At 43.8% G+C, this 20,932-nt stretch overlaps 1 protein-coding gene across 1 annotated transcript in view; it reads right to left on the bottom strand.

Annotated features, from left to right (window-relative positions):
• Pecr (peroxisomal trans-2-enoyl-CoA reductase) overlaps positions 1-20,857 on the bottom strand; it is a 28,269-nt gene extending 7,412 nt beyond the window's left edge. Inside the window, exons 1-6 of the mRNA XM_006972230.4 lie at positions 20,677-20,857; positions 11,518-11,651; positions 10,425-10,590; positions 6,153-6,234; positions 3,882-3,978; positions 452-562 (exon numbers count right to left, since the gene is read on the bottom strand). Of these exons, the coding sequence (XP_006972292.1) occupies positions 452-562; positions 3,882-3,978; positions 6,153-6,234; positions 10,425-10,590; positions 11,518-11,651; positions 20,677-20,800 (714 nt within the window). The 5' untranslated portion in view covers positions 20,801-20,857. The remainder of the gene's footprint in view (positions 1-451; positions 563-3,881; positions 3,979-6,152; positions 6,235-10,424; positions 10,591-11,517; positions 11,652-20,676) is intronic.
• Between the last annotated feature and the right edge of the window lie 75 nt (positions 20,858-20,932).

The following is a 20,932-nucleotide window of genomic DNA, read 5'->3' as shown; positions in this document are numbered from 1 at the left end:
CATAGGGAGTAAAAATGTATGTCTGTGTAGATACCCTGAATCCTGTCAGCCATCAATAACCTCATGCTTATCGTTCAGCCAGTAACGTCAAAGAACTGCCTCTCCCCTAGCCCCCCTCGTCCAATCCCAAGCTGCATGTAAACCTTTCCTATACAAACCCCTTCAAGTGAGTGCTCGGGACCATCCTCCTCCACCCGCTGTGTCGGATGTTGGATGTGGACCAAGCCCAAGCTTGCTTGTTATCGATAACCCGCTTTGTGTTTTGCATCGGATATTTCTGTGGTGGTCTTGTTGGGGGGGGGGAGATCTTGTGTCACAGGCACCACATTGGAGAAATGGTTTGGTAGCAATGAAATAATCGTCTCTACTAGTGAAGCAGGCCACATGCCACGGGCACCAAATGTCACACACTTCTCAAGTCCATCTCATCAATGCCAGGCATATACATCACCTCCTCAGGGACTCCAAGGCGCTTAGCTGGGATAGCCTTGATGGCCATTTCAAACATGCTTTGTCCCAGCTTGCCATAGTTGTCAACAGCAGTCTGGGAATAAATGACTCCCTGTATTAGAAAACAAAGCCAGGAGATTAACCAGGGAAAACGAAATTGTCAACATGCCGAGGGCTGGGGACATAACTCAGAGGCAGAGCACTTGCCCAGCATGCTCGAGGCCCTGGGCTCCATCCCTAGGCAACCAGCAGGCATCAGGAATACACTGACCAACAACAAAACTGTCAACAGAAAAGATAAGCATTTCTTTCTTTTCTCTCTCTCTCTCTTTTTTAAAGATGTATTTATTATGTATACAGTGTTCTGTCTGCATGTGTGCCCGCAGGCCAGAAGAGGGCGCCAGATCTTATAATAGATGGTTGTGAGCCACCATGTGGTTGCTGGGAATTGAACTCAGGACCTCTGGAGGAGCAGCCTGTGCTCTTAACCTCTGAGCCATCTCTGCAGCCCTAAGATGAAACGTTTCTAAATCAACTTTTCTCAAGACTGTCAACGGAGGTCCAGCCAACCACTATGAACACTTGGAGCTTTCGAATGGTCACTTAGGAGGCCTTCTCCCCTTCAATCACCAGCTAAGTCTTGGACTGTTTCATGAAGGACTTGGTTTCTGAAGAGTATGTTACGTAAGTACTTTAGCAGGGCACCTAACCAGGAACAAAGGGCCCAAGGGATTCTAGTTTATCTTCCCAAGAGCATGCCTGCTTTACTGGGAAGAGGTGTAAGTACAGGATTTCCTTGGTTTTTAAAATTAAAGTGAAATTAAAAAAAAAAAAAAAAAAAACACACCAGAATCCAAGATTTCTGTATGTATCTTGGAAAGCTAATTTAAAATGTGTTTATTTTAAATTCTGAGTGTGTGTATGAATCGCATGAATGTGCGCGTGCCTGTGGAGGTCAAAGGTTGACATCAAGTTTCCTCTTTAATCGCTCTCCACCTTATTATGGAACCCAGGGCTCACTGAGCTCCCTGAGACACCAGGCTAGCTGACCAGAGAGTGCCAGGGTGGCTAGGCTGGTTGGTAAAGTGGGCTGGCTCCATGGCTAGCTGCCTATCCTCCCCCACAACACTTAAACATCACAGGAAAACATCTGAGTTGATCTGTGCAGGAGAGAGAGAGAGAGATCTCGCCTAACGGCTCTTGGAGTACATGACCGGTACAAAGTATCAGGGAAGCTCAAGCTCTAGCTGATTTCAAACAAACAAACAAACAAACAAACAAACAAACAAACAAACAAATATCTGGGGAGGCAGAGGCAGGAGGACCAGGAGTTTAAGGCCAATTTAACCTATATAATGAATTTAAAGCAAGCCTGGGCTCTGCAAGAACTTTTCCCCAAAACCAAAGAGAGGCGGGGGAGGTGTCTCGGTTGTGGTTGGTGAAGTGCTTGCCATGAAATCTTGAGAACCTGAGTTCAGATCCCCAGCATCCACATCCAAGGCAGCATGCTTCAGTAACCATAGCGCTAAGGGAGGGTGGGGACAGGCAGGTCCCTGGAGTCTAGTTAAATCAGTGAGCTCCGGGGTCAACAAAGAGACCCTGTCCCAAAAACTAAGGTACAGGGTGACTGAGGAGGACAGCGACATTGGCCTCTGCCTTTGACCTGCCTGTGCATTCATCTGAACACACACACGCACCATATTAATAACAAAAAAAGGGATTTCTGATGTCAATATTGTACATTTGTAGCATTGTAACACATAACTTGACTTCTAGTTGGTCTTAAAATGAAGAATTTATTCCCAGAGCCCTGATATTAAGCTTTTTTCCAAATAAAGACTAACAATATACCAAAGAATAATGAAATCACTTAGGAGAAAAAAATTACTCTTCAAAGTAGTGCTTTTTTGAGCGCACATGTAGTGTGTGTGTGTGTGTGTGTGTGTGTGTGTGTGTGCACCTATGTATTGCTGTTCTCAACCAGGCATGCACACGAGGAAGCCAGAGGTCAGTGTCTGCCTTCCTCTATAATTTCCATCTTATTATTTCTTTTTTGTTTGTTTGTTTGTTTTGAGATAGGGTTTCTCACTGAACCTGGAACTTGTTCATTCAGTTAGGATTTCTGGCCATCCAGAGAGCTGCCCAGGACTGGAGTGCGGGGATCTGAACTCAGGTTCTCACACCTGTATGGGAAGCACTTTGCACACTGAGCTGTCTCTCCAGCCCCCCCCCCCAACAGTATTTCTCTTTAAGATTTTTTTTATTATTTTAACTCTGTGTGTGTGTGTGTGTGTGTGTGTGTGTGTGTCTGTGTGCTGTGCATGTGTGGTATGGGGGATGTGCATGCAGGTGCTCAGGGAGGCTAGAAGAATGTGTCAGAATTCTTGGAGCTAGAGTTACAGGCAGATGTGAGATGTTTGATGTGGGTAATGGGAACCGAGCTCAGGTCTTCTGCAAGAGCAGTATGCACTCTTGACTACTGGGCCATCTCCCCAGCTGCCTAGGATTTCTTAACCTTTACTGTGCAATAGAATTTCCTCTGTACTTTTTATAATGCAGGTACTTAAAACCCATTATATGATGAAAAGTTCTTGCAACACTATTGTTTAAATATGCATAATATTAATATATAGCAAGACTGTGCATCACTATCTCATTATCGATCAAATAACACTACTGCTATAATGAATGACTGCCTTGCTAGTTTAAGCTATTGTCTTAGTTAGGGTTTCTATTGCTGTGATGAAACACCACGACCAAAGCCAACTTGGGGAGGAAAGAATTTCTTTGGCTTACGCTTTCACATTACTGTTCATCACTGAAGGAAGTCAGGACAGGAACCAAAACCGGGCAGGGTCCCGGACGCAGGAGCTGATGCAGAGGCATTGGAGGGGAGCTGCTTATTGGCTCATCAGCCCACCTTCTTATAGAACCCAGGACCCCCAGCCTAGGGATGGTACCACTCACCATGGACACAGCCCTCCCCCATTGATCACTAAATGAGAAAATGCCGTACAGCTGGATCCCAGGGAGGCATTTCTTCAGCTGAGGCTCCTGCCTCTGATGACTTTAGCTTGTGTCAAGTTAACACACAAAACCCCCCAGGACACCTATGCTAAAAGTCAATCTTTTTTGTTTGTTTGTTTTTTGTTTTTTGAGACAGGGTTTCTCCATGTAGTTTTGGTTCCTGTCCTGGATCTCACTCTGTAGACCAGGAGGGCCTCGAACTCACAGGGATCTGCCTGGCTCTGCTTCCCGAGTGCTGGGATTAAAGGTGTGTGCCACCACTGCCCGGGAAAAGTCAATCTTTTATAGTATATTTATACAGTTAGTATATACTATCTTGTCCTCAAGGACACACTTATCCACAACACAAATGGAATCAGAGGAGCCCAATTTGTCAACAGACTTCGAATAAAACAGTTACCTACAGGAGCAACACAGTTGATCCTTACTCCACTGCTGGCCCATGCCAAAGCCATGGATTTGGTGAGGTTGTAGACACCTTCTCTTGCAGCTCCACTGTGCCTAACGAAAGACAGAAACACTGTCACAAGTTTCTGTTGAAAATTTCCTCATTAGCTAACATGACAAGCATATCAGTGACTTGAGAATGCCACAAGATTGTTTTTGTTAGGAGTCTCTGTCATGGTGAGTCCCTGTTTAACGAAAGAGCTGAGCCAGGCCGCAGTGGTGCATGCCTTTAATCCCAGCGCTTGGAAGGCAGAGCAGTTGGATTACCTTGAGTATGAAGCCAGCCTGGTTTCCATAGCAAGTTCCACTCAAGCCAGGGACACATGTCAAGCACACACGCAAGCCAGTGAACCCTGTCTCCACAACAGCACACAAAGTGTTTGGTCTGCATCTTTTCAGGGGCTCATGAAGAATGTAAAAATGGGCCTGGGGTGTCACTCTGCTGGTAGCATGCTTGCCCTGCATGCACGAAACCCTAGATTCAATACCTAGCATCACATAAAACCAGGCGCAGTGGCACATGGTAGCATGTTCATCCTCAGCTACACATCAAGTATAATGTCAGCCTGGGATGCATGAGACCCCGACTCCAAAACCATAACAAACACAACAAAACCACAGAGGAAACACACACACACACACACACACACACACACACACACACACACACACACACACACACACGCCTTTTAAAAAAGGTGATGTGATTCAGAGATAATGAGATTCAGAATTTCTATGTACAGCATAATAATATCCCCAGAACCAAGTGCTGTGTGGTCTAATGTGGAAAAATTAACGTAGAAAACTAGGGAAAACATTTCCATTCAAAAGCATCTGAAATTAGGAGAGGAAAGACAGATTAGGTAGTAAGTGATGAAAGATTTCCTTCAACTTGTAGCCCTGCATGTATGTTTGCTGATCAATTCTTTCCAATTTAGTGTATCTGAAAAATCTTTTATTTCTCTCTCTCTCTCTCTCTCTCTCTCTCTCTCTCTCTCTCTCTCCCTTTCTCTCTCTCTCTCTCTCTCTCTCTCTCTCTCTCTCTCTCTCTCTCTCTCTCACACACACACACACACACACACACTCTCTCTTACATATATCTCACTGGGTAAAGAATTTGGGTTGTGGGATGAAGAAATGGCTCAGCAGTTAAGAGTTAATATGTAACAGTTAATTTTGCTCATCAGCTTGACTGGATTAATAAGTACTTAGGGATTAGTAAGGCATACCCCTCTTAAGTGTCTGTGAAGATTTTTTTTTTCCCAGAGAATTCACTGCAGTTCACTGTGGAGAGGGGGAGGGAAGACCCATCCTGAATGTGGGCAGGACCATTCCAAGAGGCAAGGATTTTTACAAAGAAGCAGCTAGTTGAGTACCAGCATCCTTTCTCTGCTTCCTGGCTCACTAGGTTGGATGGTGCCCTCTCCTGGCTCCCTACAATGGATGGGACCCTCTCCTGGCTCACTAGAATGGATGGAACCCTCTTCTGGCTTCCTACAATGGATGGGACCCTCTCCTGGATCCCTACAGTGGATGGGGCCCTCTCCTGGCTCACTAGGATGGATGGAGCCCTCTCCTGGATCTCTATGATGGATGGACTCTCTTGTGGCTCCCTATGATGGATGGGGCCCTCTCCTGGATCTCTATGATGGATGGGACCCTCTCCTGGCTCACTAGGATGGATGGGGTCATTCTCACTCAAACCATCACATATAGCAACCTTAATCTGAATGGGGATTAGTAGCAGTTAGGGAAAAGGCAGGTAGATGAAGAGCTTGCTAGACCAGTTTGAGGGCGTGAGTTTGGATCCTCACACTCACATAAAAGTCAGGCACAGCAGTGCATGCTTGTGGTTCCAGCGAGAGGGAGGGGAGACAGAGAGAGACAGGAGGGCACCGGAGACTCACTGGCCATCCAGTCCCGCTGAATCAGAAAATGATAGGTTTAGTGAGAGACTCGGTCTCAAAAAAAAAAATAAAGCGGAGAGGGATTGGCAAGGACACCAGATGTTGACCTCTGGCCTCCAACCACACACACTTTTTTTTTTAAGGTACAAATAAACACATCATATGACCATTTCCATGAATTAATAATAACATTATTTTAAAAGGAATTTATTGGGGTTGCAATTTATTAAAGGCATAAATCATTGATAAATCATTTTTCATTATTGCCCCTCATTAAGAGAACAAAATCTAAAGACATAGAAAAAATCATAAAATACTTACGCGGCTGTTGGAAACCCATTGTTAATTAGGACGATGATATTGACAATCGACCCTCCGTGTTCTTTCATCCAGGAATTGTAAACTGCAGAACCAGACAAATGACAATCGTGTTAAACAGCGTCCTGACTCTTCCCTTATTATATCCTGCTCTAGCACACACTGGATGTCTTTTTTTTTTTTTTTTTTTTTTCCCCGAGACAGGGTTTCTCTGTGTAGCCTTGGCTGTCCTGGATCTTACTCTGTAGACCAGGCTGGCCTCAAACTCACAGAGATCTGGCTGCCTGTGCCTCCCAAGTGCTGGGATTAAAGGCGTGCGCCACCACCGCCCGGCATGATGTCTTCTATTTTAATTTAATTTTTGTTATTGAGATGAGGTCTTGTGTAGTCCAGGATGACCTCCAATTGATATATAATAAGAAGCTAATTTAATAAACCTTGAGGTAAAGCTGAAAAAATGCCAAGGAAAGATACAAAATGAGTTAGAAAAAAAAAAACATCAAGAAACTAATAATCTAGATGAAAATTGTTGGAGCACTGACCCATTTAAAATGGTAATAGCCATACAGTATCTAGTATAACTTGAATTTAAAAAGAATTTTTTTAAGCCGGGCAGTGATGGTGCAGGCCTTTAATCCCAGCACTTGGGAAGCAGAGGCAAGAGGATCACTGAGTTTGAGGCCAGCCTGGTCTACAGAGCTAGTTTCAGGATGGCCAAGGCTACACAGAGAAACCCTGTCTCAAAATACCAACCAACCAATCAATGAACCAACCAACCAAATAAATAAATAATAAATAGAAGCCATTACAAGACATATTATCATTTCATCTATAAATATGTCTGTATCTCTAAACAAGGGAAGAAGTTTTCACAGTATAATCACAATACCATGAACAGACTTGATTAATAATAACCCCTAAGTATCACTAAGTGATAGTCACACTTCCCTAAGTGTATAATAACTTTACAGTATTTCCATAGGAGCTAAGCGGTAAACGAGGCCCACATTGTATCTGTTCATGTTTCCTCATCGAATCCAGCTCCCCTCCAACACTTCTCACCCAGTCACGGTTGACTTGTTAAAGTAGCTGGATGATTTCGCCTTTAGTCATAGTCTGGATTGTGGCAGTTTGCACTCTGTGGTGCCTTTCTGCCTATGTTCTCTCTTCTGTATTTCTTACAAATGGGCAGATTTGGGTCTGATGCACACACCTGTGTATGTGTACACGTGTGCAAGAGAATGCTTCATAGGTGGGGATACTGTTTAGTCCATGAGGGGCATATGTAATTGTCTTCTTTCTTTTGTTATATGATGATATGCAGCTAATAGCTGTTATCTTAGACCCAATTATTCCTTAGAGAGTTGAAAATGGAGATTTCCTTTATTTATTAGCATGATCTATTTCTCTGCTGTGCAGTTTGTATATGAGAAGCAGAAAATGGGCTGGCCGGATAGCTCAGTGGGAAAACCCTTGTTGTAACCACCTGAGTTTGATCCCAGAAATCTACACTGAAAGGAGAGAACCCATTCCCAGAAGCTGCCCTTTGACCTTCACGTGTATGCTATTGCATAAGTGTGCTTGTACACACACACACACACACACACACACACACACACACACACACAGTGAGATAGACAGAGAGAGACAGACGAGGGGAGAGAGAGATTACAATTAAAATTTTGAAAAAAGAAAAACTTTTCCTTTATCAGCCATGGAAAGAAATGGCTTGACATCCTGACACTCCTAAAAAAGTGGCTATTTGGGGGCTGGTGAGATGGCTCAGTGGTTAAGGAGGCCCCAATCAACCACACGGTGCCTCACAACCACCTATAAAGAGATCTGATGCCTTCTTCTGCCATGCAAGAGTACATGCAGACAGAGCACTTACATACATAACATAAGTAAATCTTTTTAAAAAGTGGCTGTTACCTCCTCAGAATGATTTTAAATTTGTGGACTTAAAAATACTGATTTATCTCAATGCAAAGCACAGTTTTCCAAGTAAGGCTCAAAGTGTCCCATTTTTGGCTAACAAAAGCCTATTCATTATTATTATTGTTGGAGCTAGCACGTTGACACATGCCTGGATCTCTGTACCTGTAAGGCTAAGGTAGGGGGGGCATGAGGTCAAGGCCAACCTTGACTACAAGGCAGGTTCCTGGTCAGCTGGACTACATGGTAAGGCCCTAACTTGAAAAAGGAAAGAGAAAGAAAGAAAGAAAGAAAGAAAGAAAGAAAGAAAGAAAGAAAGAAAGAAAGAAAGAAAGAAGGAAGGAAGGAAGGAAGGAAGGAAGGAAGGAAGGAAGGAAGGAAGGAAGGAAGGAAGGAAGGAAGGAAGGAAGGAAGGAAGGAAGGAAGAAAGAAAGAAAAAAAGAAAGAAAGAAAGAGGAAATTATCTATGGAATCCTTTCACACACTCTACAGTTCTTTAATTTTTGATGTGGCAAACTATTCTAGCCTTCTTTTGTACATTTCCTTCCTCACATTGAGAGTAACAAATCTTTTTTTTTTTTTTTTTTTTTTTTCCAAGACAGGGTTTCTCTGTGTAGCTTTGCGCCTTTCCTGGAGCTCACTTGGTAGCCCAGGCTGGCCTCGAACTCACAGAGATCCGCCTGTCTCTGCCTCCCGAGTGCTGGGATTAAAGGCGTGCGCCACCACTGCCCGGCAACAAATCTCTTTTAAAAGTCTCAATATTCCATTCAGAGACCACAGGGAACCTGAAGGAGCCTCAGTGTCACTGGGTTAATGTTTCTCTTCAGTGGACAAGTGAGAAATACTTATCTCAATGAAAACTCTAACATGAACCCACACTGACACTTCCAATTTAGTTCAGTCACAAAGGAGACCCACTTGGGGTCATCTTCTGGCACACAGTCGTCCTTTCTCTTGTACCAAAGTTCTCATCTCTCCATTTTACTAACATAATTTATTTCTTCTCTTTAGTGCAACACACCACGCCAGGACAGTCTCTGAAGAAGACCAACACCTCTACAAAAAATATAGACACCAGCTTAAGATCGCTTTGAACCTTTTCTCCTTTTTCCGTCTTGTGAGGTCCAAACCACTAGGAATATTCAGTGACCGCACTGTACTGGGGTCATTTCAAAGGATTCCATTCTCTGTCATTATGCCGCCAAGTGAGCAAATATTTACGTTTAATTTTACATGGGATTTGTTGTTGTTTTGGTTTTTAGAGACCAGTTTCTCTGGCTGTCCCAGAACTCACAGAGATCCTCCTGCCTCTGCCTCTGGAGTACTGGGATAAAAAAAGGTGTGTGCCATCATTGCCCGGCTGTGCATGTGATTTTTTTAAGGATTGCCTGTTTTTTCAGTTCCATTTTGACAATTATCTAACATATTCACAGAATCTTAAGTAAATGATGAAATTTAGTGAGGATCAATAATAATTAAACAGGCTTCTATACAGTGCTCCAAGTATCATGTGTAGGAAGTATACATCCCAAAAGTGAGGTTATTCTCCCCCCCAAAATTTTTTAAGCTAAATTTAATCATCACCAGAGGAATCCTGAATTTTGGGGCATTCTATAAGTTAATGTTAGGCAGTTCTAACATTAATCTTTTTAAAAGAAATAGCATTCATTTTTAGAAAATTAAAAAACATTTTTAGAAAAAAAGATTCAGATCAAACTAAGGAGACAGGGGCTGGAGAGACGGCTCAGTGGGTAAGCGCTGGCCGATCTTGCAGAGGATCCAAGCTCTGTTCCCAGCACCCACACTGTGTGACTAATAACTATCTCTCGGTCCAGTTGCAGGGGATCTGATGCCTATCCTGGCCTCTCCAGGCAACTGTGTACCCATGGGGAACATGCACGCACTCAGCCATACAAACACACCACTCAAATAAAAAGAAATCTCTAGCCGGGTGACGGTGGCACACGCCTTTAATCCCAGCACTTGGGAGACAGAGCCAGGTTGATCTCTGTGAGTTCGAGGCCAGCCTGGACTACAGAGTGAGATCCAGGACAGGCCCCAAAACTACACAGAGAAACCCTGTCTCAAAAAACCAAACCAAACCAAACAAAAAACAAACAAGCAAGCAAACAAACAAACAAACAAAAAACCAAACCTCAAATCTCTAGAGACACAAAGAACAAACATAAGATATGAATTTTGGTAAGATCAAGACAAACAGGGGTCAGATGTTACTGACATGAGTCCCCAACAGCGACTCTTCCAGCATCCCCTGTGGTTTCTCACTAAAGACACGGTTTTGTTTGTTTGTGTGTTTTATTGAGCTGTGGAGACACTTGCCTGCTTTACACATGTAGAAGGTGCCTGTCAGGTTGGTCTCGATCACGGCATTCCATCCCTTTGCACTGATGTCTTCAATAGGAGAGATGAACTGGCCTCCTCCGTTGTTTACCAAGAAGTCGATCTTACCATACTTAGCTAAGGTCGATTTGACCAAATTATTCACCTAAAGAAACATTGAAAGTAAAAGTTTAGTAGCTAACCTGCTACGTGACCTAGTCACTTGGTTTGGACCTATAAAGCAATTCATAGACTCTAATAATGCATGTTAATTCTAAATACTACAACCCAAACATAAACAGCCACCGGTAAATAAACCCCCAAATCCCATAGTGTGAAGTTACCACTGTACATAAATCATAAGCCAAAATTCTAATTTTGATGGCAAGATATACTAAAGGGTCACCAAGATACCTCTGTGCACAAGCCTCATTAGTATTAATTTGCTGTGAGATGTCATTGTGAACATGTGTTGCTCTGAGTGGTTGATAAATAAAATGCTGACTGGCCAGTAGCCAGGCAGGAAGTCTAGGTGGGATAAGCAGACAAGGAGAATTCTGGGAAGAGAAAAGCTGAGTCAGGAGTCACCAGCCAAACACAGAGGAAGCAAGATGACAAGGCAGAACTGAGAAAAGGTACCAAGCCATGTGGCTAAACATAGATAAGAATTATGGGTTAAATTACGTGCAAGAGCTAGTCAGTAATAAGCCTGAGCTAATGGCCAACCAATTATAATTAATATAAGCCTCTGTGTATTTACTTAGGGGATGCGAGTGGGAGAGTTTTGAAGAAAACTTGCAACTGCATTAATTTCTAAGTACCAACCTTAAATAATAGTGATGAAATCAGAAAAAAAAATGAACAGTAAGAAATGCTTTAAAGGGTCTCTAGCTGAGAGCACATCCTTGTTTAGCTCCTCTTCCTTGTTTTTCTAGCCTTCCTTCTGAGGTCACCAGCTCAGTAAGTCACGAGCACATGCACCTACTTACAGCTCTGCCTTCCTGTGGTCCTCGTCCCCTTTAAGGACAGCTGGGGTTAGGAACAACTTCTGCAAAGAACGAGTCCATATGCTGTGCGGCCATATTTACATTACCTCTTCTTCTTTCCTGATGTTGCACTGTATGGCAGTGACTTGTGCAGAGCTGGAGGGAGGCAGAGACATCCTCAGTTCATCTGCAGCAGAGTTTAATCTGTCCAGCTTCCGGGAAGCAATGACCACATGACACCCTAAGGAGGAAATAGCCAGAGAAGGAAATAAGCTCCCAAGAACTGTCTACATTAAGGGGCTTAGAGAGATGGCTCAGTGGTTAAGAGCACTTGCTGCTCTTCCAGAAGACCCAGGTTCAATTCTCGGCATTCACCTGGCAGCTCACAGCTGACTGTAACTCTAGTTCCAGGGGATCTGACTCCCCCTTCTGATCCCCACAAGCACCAGGCACATACATGATAAACAGGTAAACATATAGGCAAAACATACTTACATATAAAAATAAATAAAAAGCTGTCAATGGTGCGTGCCTTTAATCCCAGCACTCGAGAGGCAGAGGCAGAAGGATTTCTGTGAGTCTGAGGCTAGCTTGGTCTACAAAGTGAGTTCCAGGACAGCCAAGCCTATACAGAGAAATCTGGCCTGGGGGTCAGGGAGCTGTTAAGTTGTAGAACTATTTTGTGTATTTCTATAAAAGATTGGGGGTGGTGGTGGAAGAGGAATTAGGTCAGGTTTGCATAAGATGGAGCAAGAGGAACTTGCTGTGGAAGAATCCTCTTGTACACTGTAAAGATTTGTCACTTGAATTGGTTTAATAAAATGCTGGTTGGCCAGTAGCCAGGCAGGAAATATAGGTGGGGAACCAAACTAAAAATACTGGGAAGAGGAAGGGCAGAGTCAGAAGTCGCCAGCCAGTCGCAGAGGAAGCAAGATGAGAATGCCATACTGAGAAAAGGTACCAAGTCACGTGGTTAAACATAGATAAGAATTATGGGTTAATTTAAGTGTAAGAGCTAGTTAGTAATAAGCCTGAGCTACTGACTATTTATAATTAATATTAAGCCTCTGAGTGGTTATTTGGGAATTGGCAGGTGGGAAAGAAATGTCCATTTATAGGAACTGAATTTACCCTATAGTCTGAAATGACTAAGAAGCCAGACAACACACACACACACACACACACAATTACATGAATACTAAATGGTCTTACATAATAAAAACCTGGAGCCAGATATTGGAGTAAATGCTGAAAGATGAGAGAGACAAAGGAACAAGCCACTAGAGAAACTTCTCACCACTACTGAGTCCTATAGCCACAGTTTCTCTGGTCCTGCCCGGCCCCGCAGTCCCACCGATGCTTATAAAATAATCACTCAGAGGCTTAATGTTAATTACAAATAATATGACTTATGGGTCAGGCTACAGCTAGCTAGCTCTTACAACTTAACTCAACCCACTTCTATTAATCTATAGGTTGCCACGTGGCTGTGGCATTACTGGTCTGTTGGCATCTTGTTGCTCCTTGGGTGGCGGGCTGATATCTCCCCTGACTTCACCCTTCTTTGTCTCATCTTTTGTTTGAATGTGTCCTCTAACCGTATCCTGCCCTGCTACAGGCTAATGAAGCTTTATTTATCAACCAATCAGAGCAACACATGCTCAGTGTACAGAAAGACATCCCACAGCAGAATCCTCAGGCTGAATGGAAGGTAAGATTCTATCTCCATGAATCCTCTCACTGAAAGCCTCTGAGTCTTCCACCAAAAGGGTCTTGTTCCTGTCTCCTCATGCCTTATAAGCTTTTCTCCGCCCAGCCATTTCACTTCCTTCCTAGTGCTGGGATTAATGGTGTGTGTGCTTCCCAAATACTGGTAGCAAAGGCATGAGATCTCAAATGCTGAGTGAGATTAAAGGTGTGTTACTCCCAAATACTGGGATTAAAGGTTCATGCCACCACTGCCTGGCTCTATTTCTTTCCTAGACTGAATCAATCTCATGTAGTCCAGGGTGGCTTTGAACTAACAGAGATCCAGATGGATCTCTGCCTCCTGAGTGCTAGGATTAAAGGTGTGTGCCACCACTGCCTGGCCTCTATGTTTAATCTAGTGGCTGGCTCTGTCCTCTGATCCTCAGGCAAGCTTTATTTGATACATAATATATCACCACTGTGTGTGTGTCCACACGCGTGAATATACACAGGAAACAATTGTTTTGAAATATTGATTATCGAGTGCCATGGCACTAAAAATGAGCAGCCACCTCTGAGAGAGAGCAAGTGCAAGAGAGACTTGGAATAAACCACATTACTGTGACCAGGGGTTAGACAGACCCCCTGGAAGGCAGACAGATAGGGAGGGGCCATGGCTAGGCAATAAAGGTGGTGAACTTTAGCCAGCTTCTTCTTCCTCCTCCTGACTTGAGACAAAAAGCCTGGCAGTGTAAACAAAGGCCTTTGGGTCTTGTCATCTGCCAGCAGGTCCCCACTGCTGGATCGGCTTACCAGGTTCAAGGCAGGATCAGGACATGTTACTCAACAGTTGTGGGCCAATCAGCCACCCTGTCTTTTTTCAGACTGACCCAACTCTAACTTTGAAGAGAAAAACTCTTCAGAGGCTTAAGAAATCCTAGCCCTCAAGAGGAGACTGGGATTCTTTTGGCTTCCTGAGTTCCGCTCCCCTTCTGCTTGGCAGAATCGTTTTCTCTGTGTTTGCTGCATGTCTGTGGTGGGTGAGATTTCTCTGCTGTTACCACTTGAACTCAAGATTGTTCCTGACTTTTAATATTCTTTTTTTTTTTTTTTTTTTTTTTTTGTTGTTGTTGTTTTTCTGAGACAGGGTTTCTCTGTGCTGTTTTGGTGCCTGTCCTGGATCTTTCGCTGTAGACCAGGTTGGCCTTGAACTCACAGAGATCCACCTGGCTCTGCCTCCCGAGTGCTGAGATTAAAGTGCGCCACCAACGCCCAGGCCTTTTAATATTCTTTTTTTTTTTTTTTTTTTTTTTTTCGAGACAGGGTTTCTCTGTGTAGCTTTGCGCCTTTCCTGGAACTCACTTGGTAGCCCAGGCTGGCCTCGAACTCACAGAGATCCGCCTGCCTCTGCCTCCTGAGTGCTAGGATTAAAGGCCTGCGCCACCACCGCCCGGCGCCTTTAATATTCTTTAATTGGCAGAGAGAACTAACCCAGTCAAGATCCCCGGACTGTATATATCATTACCACTTGTGGAGAGCTCCCAGACTACAGCCCAGAACAGATCTATTCTCAGCCCAGATGTCTCTGGAAGTGGGAAAGGTGAAGTTGGAATGCCAAGGACGCTAGGCAGCTGGCCACTTGGGTTATAGGGAGATGAGAGATAAAGAGATTTCTACAGTCCTGGTTGACTCTCATCCAGGTAACTGCAGGTCTGCAGATCAGGGAGGGCAGGAACAGGCTGGGGAAAGAACTCTTCAAAAGGAGCCAGGGAAGGAACCCAGGGAAGGATTTTTTTTTTCTCTGACTGCCAAAAAATCTTTCACTGGGTAAACACTGTAGCTTTGGCTGTAAAGCAACATTAGCCAGAGATGAAAGGCGGCCAGGACAAGCTCTTAATTTTAAAATGCTCTTCGGAAGTATCAAACTATTTCTAAGTAACTGAGCTGCATCTCAGTGGGGGGACGGAGGTGGGGAAGGGGAGCTGAAAACTATTCATATGACTCTAAAAATCGCCATCAGCAACAAGGCTCCAACAGGTCAGCATCCAGCAAAAACAATCCCTGACCTGCAAAGGAGCAAGAAAATAAAAACCCATAATGAGAGATGTCAGCTAATAGAAAGCACCCCAGTGTCCACATCAGTGTCCAGAAGTGACCCTGATGATATGCCTAAATAAAACTACTGCTGACAGTAGTAGTTGGGACTAGCTGATGGGACTATCGAGATAGGTCAAGGGTTAAGAGCACTTGCTGCTCTTTTATTTTATTTTTTTTCTTCTTTTTTAATTTTTTTTTAAATAGATTTACTTATTTACTATGTATACAGTGTTCTGCCTGCATGCCAGAAGAGGGCACCAGATCTCATTATAGATGGCTGTGAGCCACCATGTGGGTGCTGGGAATTGAACTCATGGCCTGTGGAAGAGGAGCTGGTGCTCTTAACCTCTGAGTCATCTCTCCAACCCACTTGCTGCTCTTTTAAAGGACCCAAGTTCAGTTCCCAGCACCCATGCTGGCTGGTTCATAACCACCTGCAGCTTTAGCTACAGCAGATATGATGCCCCTTCCTGGCCACCTGCGCGTGCGTGCGCGCGCGCGCGCGCGCGCGCACACACACACACACACACACACACATACACAGCTGAAAATAAATAAAAAAAACACTATTGATGAAGAGAGAAATCTTCAAAGCAGTTAGAGACAACCAGCGCATGACACCCAGAGCAACAATAAGAAGAGAGACTGAGAACTTCTTTCAGAACAGAGCAAGGCAGAAGACAGTGGAATACTGCAAAGTGCTGAAACAATAAAAATACAAATAACTGCAAACCCAGACGTCCTTTCGGGATCCATAGCAAAAGCCACAAACATCAAATGGGAAGAGTTCGTCAGAGCAGACCCACACTGAAGAAAAAAAAAAGTCAACCGATCAATCCAAAGAAGTCCTTCAAGCAGAAGAAAAATGGCATCGGAAGATCAAAGTCTAGGACGGGAAATGTGACTGCTACAACCAGGAACTCGCCGCCGCTGTGGTTGCCCCCCCCCCCCACTTGCACAAGACTGGGCCCGTCAACATTTTATCAAGGGTGGAAGAGGTGCTCATGAGGCCCTGCCCCTTCTTGGGGGATTATGGGAAGGCAATGGTTGCTGAGGGAGGCAGAGTAATTTTCTTTAGTGGTGCAGCCACTGGTCAGTTGCCCGTGCATTCATTAAAGACCTTCCAACCCAGGCTCACCATAATTAAAGCAACCATAATTAAACTCAGTAGGTCTCTCACACACAAAAAGACATCAAAGTAGGAGGTAAACTTGTTCCAAAGACAAGGTTTTCAGAAGAGAGAGAGGGAGAGGAGAGAGAACAATAGGGGTTAGAAATGACTAAAATTCATCACATACCCAAAGACTAAAACAATCAGAAGAACTGGAAATGATAATTTTGTGAATATACATACTTTTTCTCCTTTCTTTTCTGATTGACTTAAGGGGTCATTTGAAGGACAAGAATTAACAATGTATTATAAGATTTAAATATATATGTAGAAATCAGCTAGATAGTAGTGGCTCACACCTTAATCTGGGAGGCAGAGGCAGGCAGATCTCTGAGTTCGAGGCCAGCCTGGTCTACTGAGTGAGTTCCAGGACAGCCAGGGTTACACAGAGAAACCCTGTATTGAAAAAAACCAAACCAAACCAAACAAAACAAAACCAATATATGTATAACAACCCCCAGCCTACATTCTTGACACAGGGTCTCTCATTATGATTAGTGATTTATCATTTCTCCCATCCAAGTACTAGCTGGGCCCGACCCTTGCTTAGCTCCCAAGATCAGGCCCATTCAGGATGGTATGGTTCTAGAGATGGCTAGTTATCTCTCTTCAGGTCTTTGAGTAATGGATTCCTGCCCATCTGCTCTTCAGCTCAAACACAGTACAGAATGTACTTGTGCCATTTCCTCATCTTCCAACGATAAACTATGGGACATTTTGCAAACGTGAATGATCCAAGGAGGTTGGCCAATGTGATGAAAGCGAGACAAAGAAATGGAAACTGGTAACAATGTATCGGGAGTTACAAGGGGATTAGTGATGCAACCATGCTACCACCTTTGAGAGACTAAAGACATGCAGCCGGAAGACACGAGTGAATGCAAACTTTCAATATAAACAGGAGAAATGGTTAGACTCAAGGTTGAAGATGTTTAGGAAGAAGGGACAACCGAGCAGCTTCACACGCAAGGAATTCATTGGACCATTTCTTTTCTCTTTTCTTTTTTTTTCCTTTTGAGGCTGGGTCTCACTAGATAGTCTTGGCTGGTCTGAAACTCACAGGTCTCCACTGCCTCTTTTCTGGAGTGCTGAGATTAAATGAAGGAGTCACTACACTTAATTGACAAATAATTGTACATTTACTGAGCACATTTTTTGATGTTTTGGTATCTTTATATATTGTATAATGATCAAATCAGACTAATTAACACTTCTCCGTCCACACTTACCATTTCTTTGTGTTAAGGATATGTAAAAATCTATTCTTAAGCCAATCTTGGTGTTCAAGGCCTGTAATCTCAGCTACTCAGGAGGCAGAGGCAGGAGGGTCACAAGTTCAAGAGCTGCCTGGGTTACAGAATGAGTTCAAGGCTAGATTCAAAAAGTTAGAGAGAGAGAGAGAGAGAGAGAGAGAGAGAGAGAGAGAGAGAGAGAGAGAGAGGTCTGGGGATGCATCTCAGTGGTAGACTTGCTGAGTGTGCACAAAACTCTGCCTGCAACTCTCAGTACTGAATCTTTAAAAAAAAAAAAAAAACCCTGCAAAAACCAAAACAACAACAAAACAAAACAAAAATCCCCCAAAACACCAAACCCAGAAAAAAGTCTCTTAGCAATTTTGAAACATAAAACACATTACTTGCTTTATTTTAATTATTTTCATTTAGTGTGTGTGTGTGTGTGTGTGTGTGTGTGTGTGTGTGTGTGTACCACAGCACACATATGGAGGCCAAAGAACAACTTGCTGGAGTCTGTTCTCTCCTCCATCGTGTAGGTCCTGGGAACTGAGTTCTGGTTTTTACACTTGGCAGCGAATGCCTTTACCACTGAGCCAGCTCACCAGCCCCATACAGTAGTTTATATTAACTGTAGTCACCATGACACACAATAGGCTGGCTGCCAGATTTTTTTTTTTTTTTTTTTGTGTGTGTGTGTGTGTTTTCGACACAGGGTTTCTCTGTGTAGTTTTTGGTACCTGTCCTGGATCTTGCTCTGTAGACCAGGCTGGCCTTGAACTCACAGAGATCCGCCTGGCTCTGCCTCCTGAATGCTGGGATTATATATATGTAAGAAAGCATTTGTAATTTCCCCCACTGATGGTCAGTTTGTTTGGAATGGCGTGAGCTCACGGTCATCACTAGGTCCCTCTTACGCTGTGCTGCGCCAGGACTACCTGTAACACTTGTTACGTCATTCTTATATCCCATATATCCCGGGAAGGCAGTCTGTGACGTTTAATAGCTAATGCTTTATTAATTAATTTATCTGTGTGTATATGTGTGGACATGCACGCTATGGTGCTTGTGTAGAGATCAGACGGCAACTTGTGGACTCTCCTTCTAACATTCCTGTTCTGAGGGTTGAATTTAGGTCACCAGGCTTGGCAGCAGGCACCTTTGCCCACTGGGCCACCTTGCCAACTCCCAGCTAATGTTTTATAATATTCTATTGTCCAATTTGGGTTTTTATAATAACTTTCAGGAAAGAGCCATTAATTCTGGCATTAAAAACAAAGATGAAAAAGCTACAGGAGAAAGTATTTCATAGCTGGGCGGTGGCGGTGGCACACAACTTTAATCCCAGCACTCGGGAGGCAGAGACAGGCGGATCTCTGTGAGTTCGAGGCCAGCCAAGGCTTTACAGAGAAACTCTGTCTCGAAAAACAAAACAAAACACACAAAAACAAAGAAAAAGAAAAGAAAAGAGAGAGAAAGTATTTCCTATACTTGGTGCTGGAGAGATGGCTCAGAGTTTAAGAAAGCATGTACTGCTCTTACAGAGGACCTGAGTTCGTTTCCCGCCACTCATACTGGGTGGCTCACAACACCTATAACTCTAGTTCCAGGGGATCTAACACTTCTGACCTTCATGGGCATCTGTACTCACATGCACTTACCCTCCTCCAGCCCCCATTGCATACACATAATTAAAAGTACAACACATCTTTATAATAATATATTATTTTCATATTTTCTCACGGAAGCAAATTCAATTATAATGCAACAATACAATGTTTACATCTCTTTTAGGTACAGGAAGCAGTTTCCTAGGGGCATACTCCTTCATTTTCATAGTATCTCCAGAGCATAGGACTGCCCTAATAGTTCAGTCATGCCACAAGAACAGTCTGTGGCCTGACCCCAGAACTGGTGTGGTGTTTGCCGAATGCAAATTTACTCAAAAAGATATTCAGTACTTAGAGATTCACGAAGGTTATGGAAGGTGAGCTAAGATCTTAGGAGTCTGCGAATTCAGGCCAAGGTCCTGACCTTTGCACCAAATAGTTACTGATTGACATTTTCCTCCCAGGGCAAGTTTCACGGTGGCAGACAGACTGGAAGTAATGGTAAAATGCAAAAATGCAATGTTATCCTGTTTTGTTTCGCAACTCATTGCTGATAAAATAAAGTTGATCATCTCTTCATGTCGTTGTTTCCTATGTTTAGCTCAGCTTGGAATCATTGGCCCATATCATTGATTCACTTCCCCCTCATTATGACAGATTTTTGAAAAATCTACTTGTCAAAGCTCTTTACATAATAAAAGTGTCATGTTACAAATACTTTTTCTACATATGCCTTTAAACTTTGCATTCTTATTTTTTTTCCTATTTTTCCAAGATTGTTTTTTTTTTTTTTTTCCTGTGTAGCCTTGGCTGCCCTGGAACTCGCTGTGTAGACCAGGTTAGCCTCGAACTCAAAGAGATCCACCTGCCTCTGCCTCTTGAGTGCTGGGATTAAAGCCGTGCGCCACCACCGCCTGGCTAAATTTTGCAATCTCAGACCCAAAGAAGATGTACACCCTCACATATCTAAATATTAAATATAACTATTTTCTTCTCGGTAGCTTTCTCCCTTGTGCGTTTGTTTACGTGATCCTTCTTCTAAGTTAAATATACACGTTTCTCTTCTCTTGCTTTGTTTACGACAGGGGATGTGAGAAGAAAACGCGATCAGAGAGTCTCAACAGGTGGACAACCTTTTGCTAAATGACGCCTAATCTAAAATTAGGAATCATTTCGAATGGATTAACGTGACAAAGACACAATTAATTCCACAGCATGTTTTCACAGGTCTGGTTACTTCCTACTTCGGGCGCAGTAATCTTTGGTTTTAAATCCCTTTACTTCATGCTCCGTGGCTCATCTACCAACATTTCTCCGCTATTGGGAAGAACACCTCTTTTTCGTCGCCGGCACAGCTCTCCCCTGCCCCACCAGCGCCCCCATCTGTCTCTGAGCCCAAGTTTACCCGAGCTAGACCCCTGCAGATCCTAGCTCTGTGTGCCCAGCTCCAGAGACCTGCTCACGTACCCAGGTGCAGGAGCTCCCGGGAGATAGCTTTTCCGATGCCCGTGGCACCTCCGGTAACCACGGCTACTTGGTCCTGCAGCAAGCTGGGCGCTAGGCAGCTCTGAACCTTAGTCCAAGAGCCCATTGCAGCAGAGCGTCCGTCCCCAGGTTCTGGACTGAGAGAGACCTTGGGCGCTCTAGAGGGAGCAGGGCATTAGAGGCCTGCGCCCACGTGACTGAACAGACCACGCCCCCCGCGCCCGCGTGGCCCCGCCCA

This window comes from Peromyscus maniculatus, chromosome 13, assembly GCF_049852395.1.
Source record: "Peromyscus maniculatus bairdii isolate BWxNUB_F1_BW_parent chromosome 13, HU_Pman_BW_mat_3.1, whole genome shotgun sequence".
Taxonomy (NCBI): Eukaryota; Metazoa; Chordata; class Mammalia; order Rodentia; family Cricetidae; genus Peromyscus; species Peromyscus maniculatus.
Note: the sequence above shows the minus strand (reverse complement) of the source record. Positions and strands in the feature narration are given on the sequence as shown.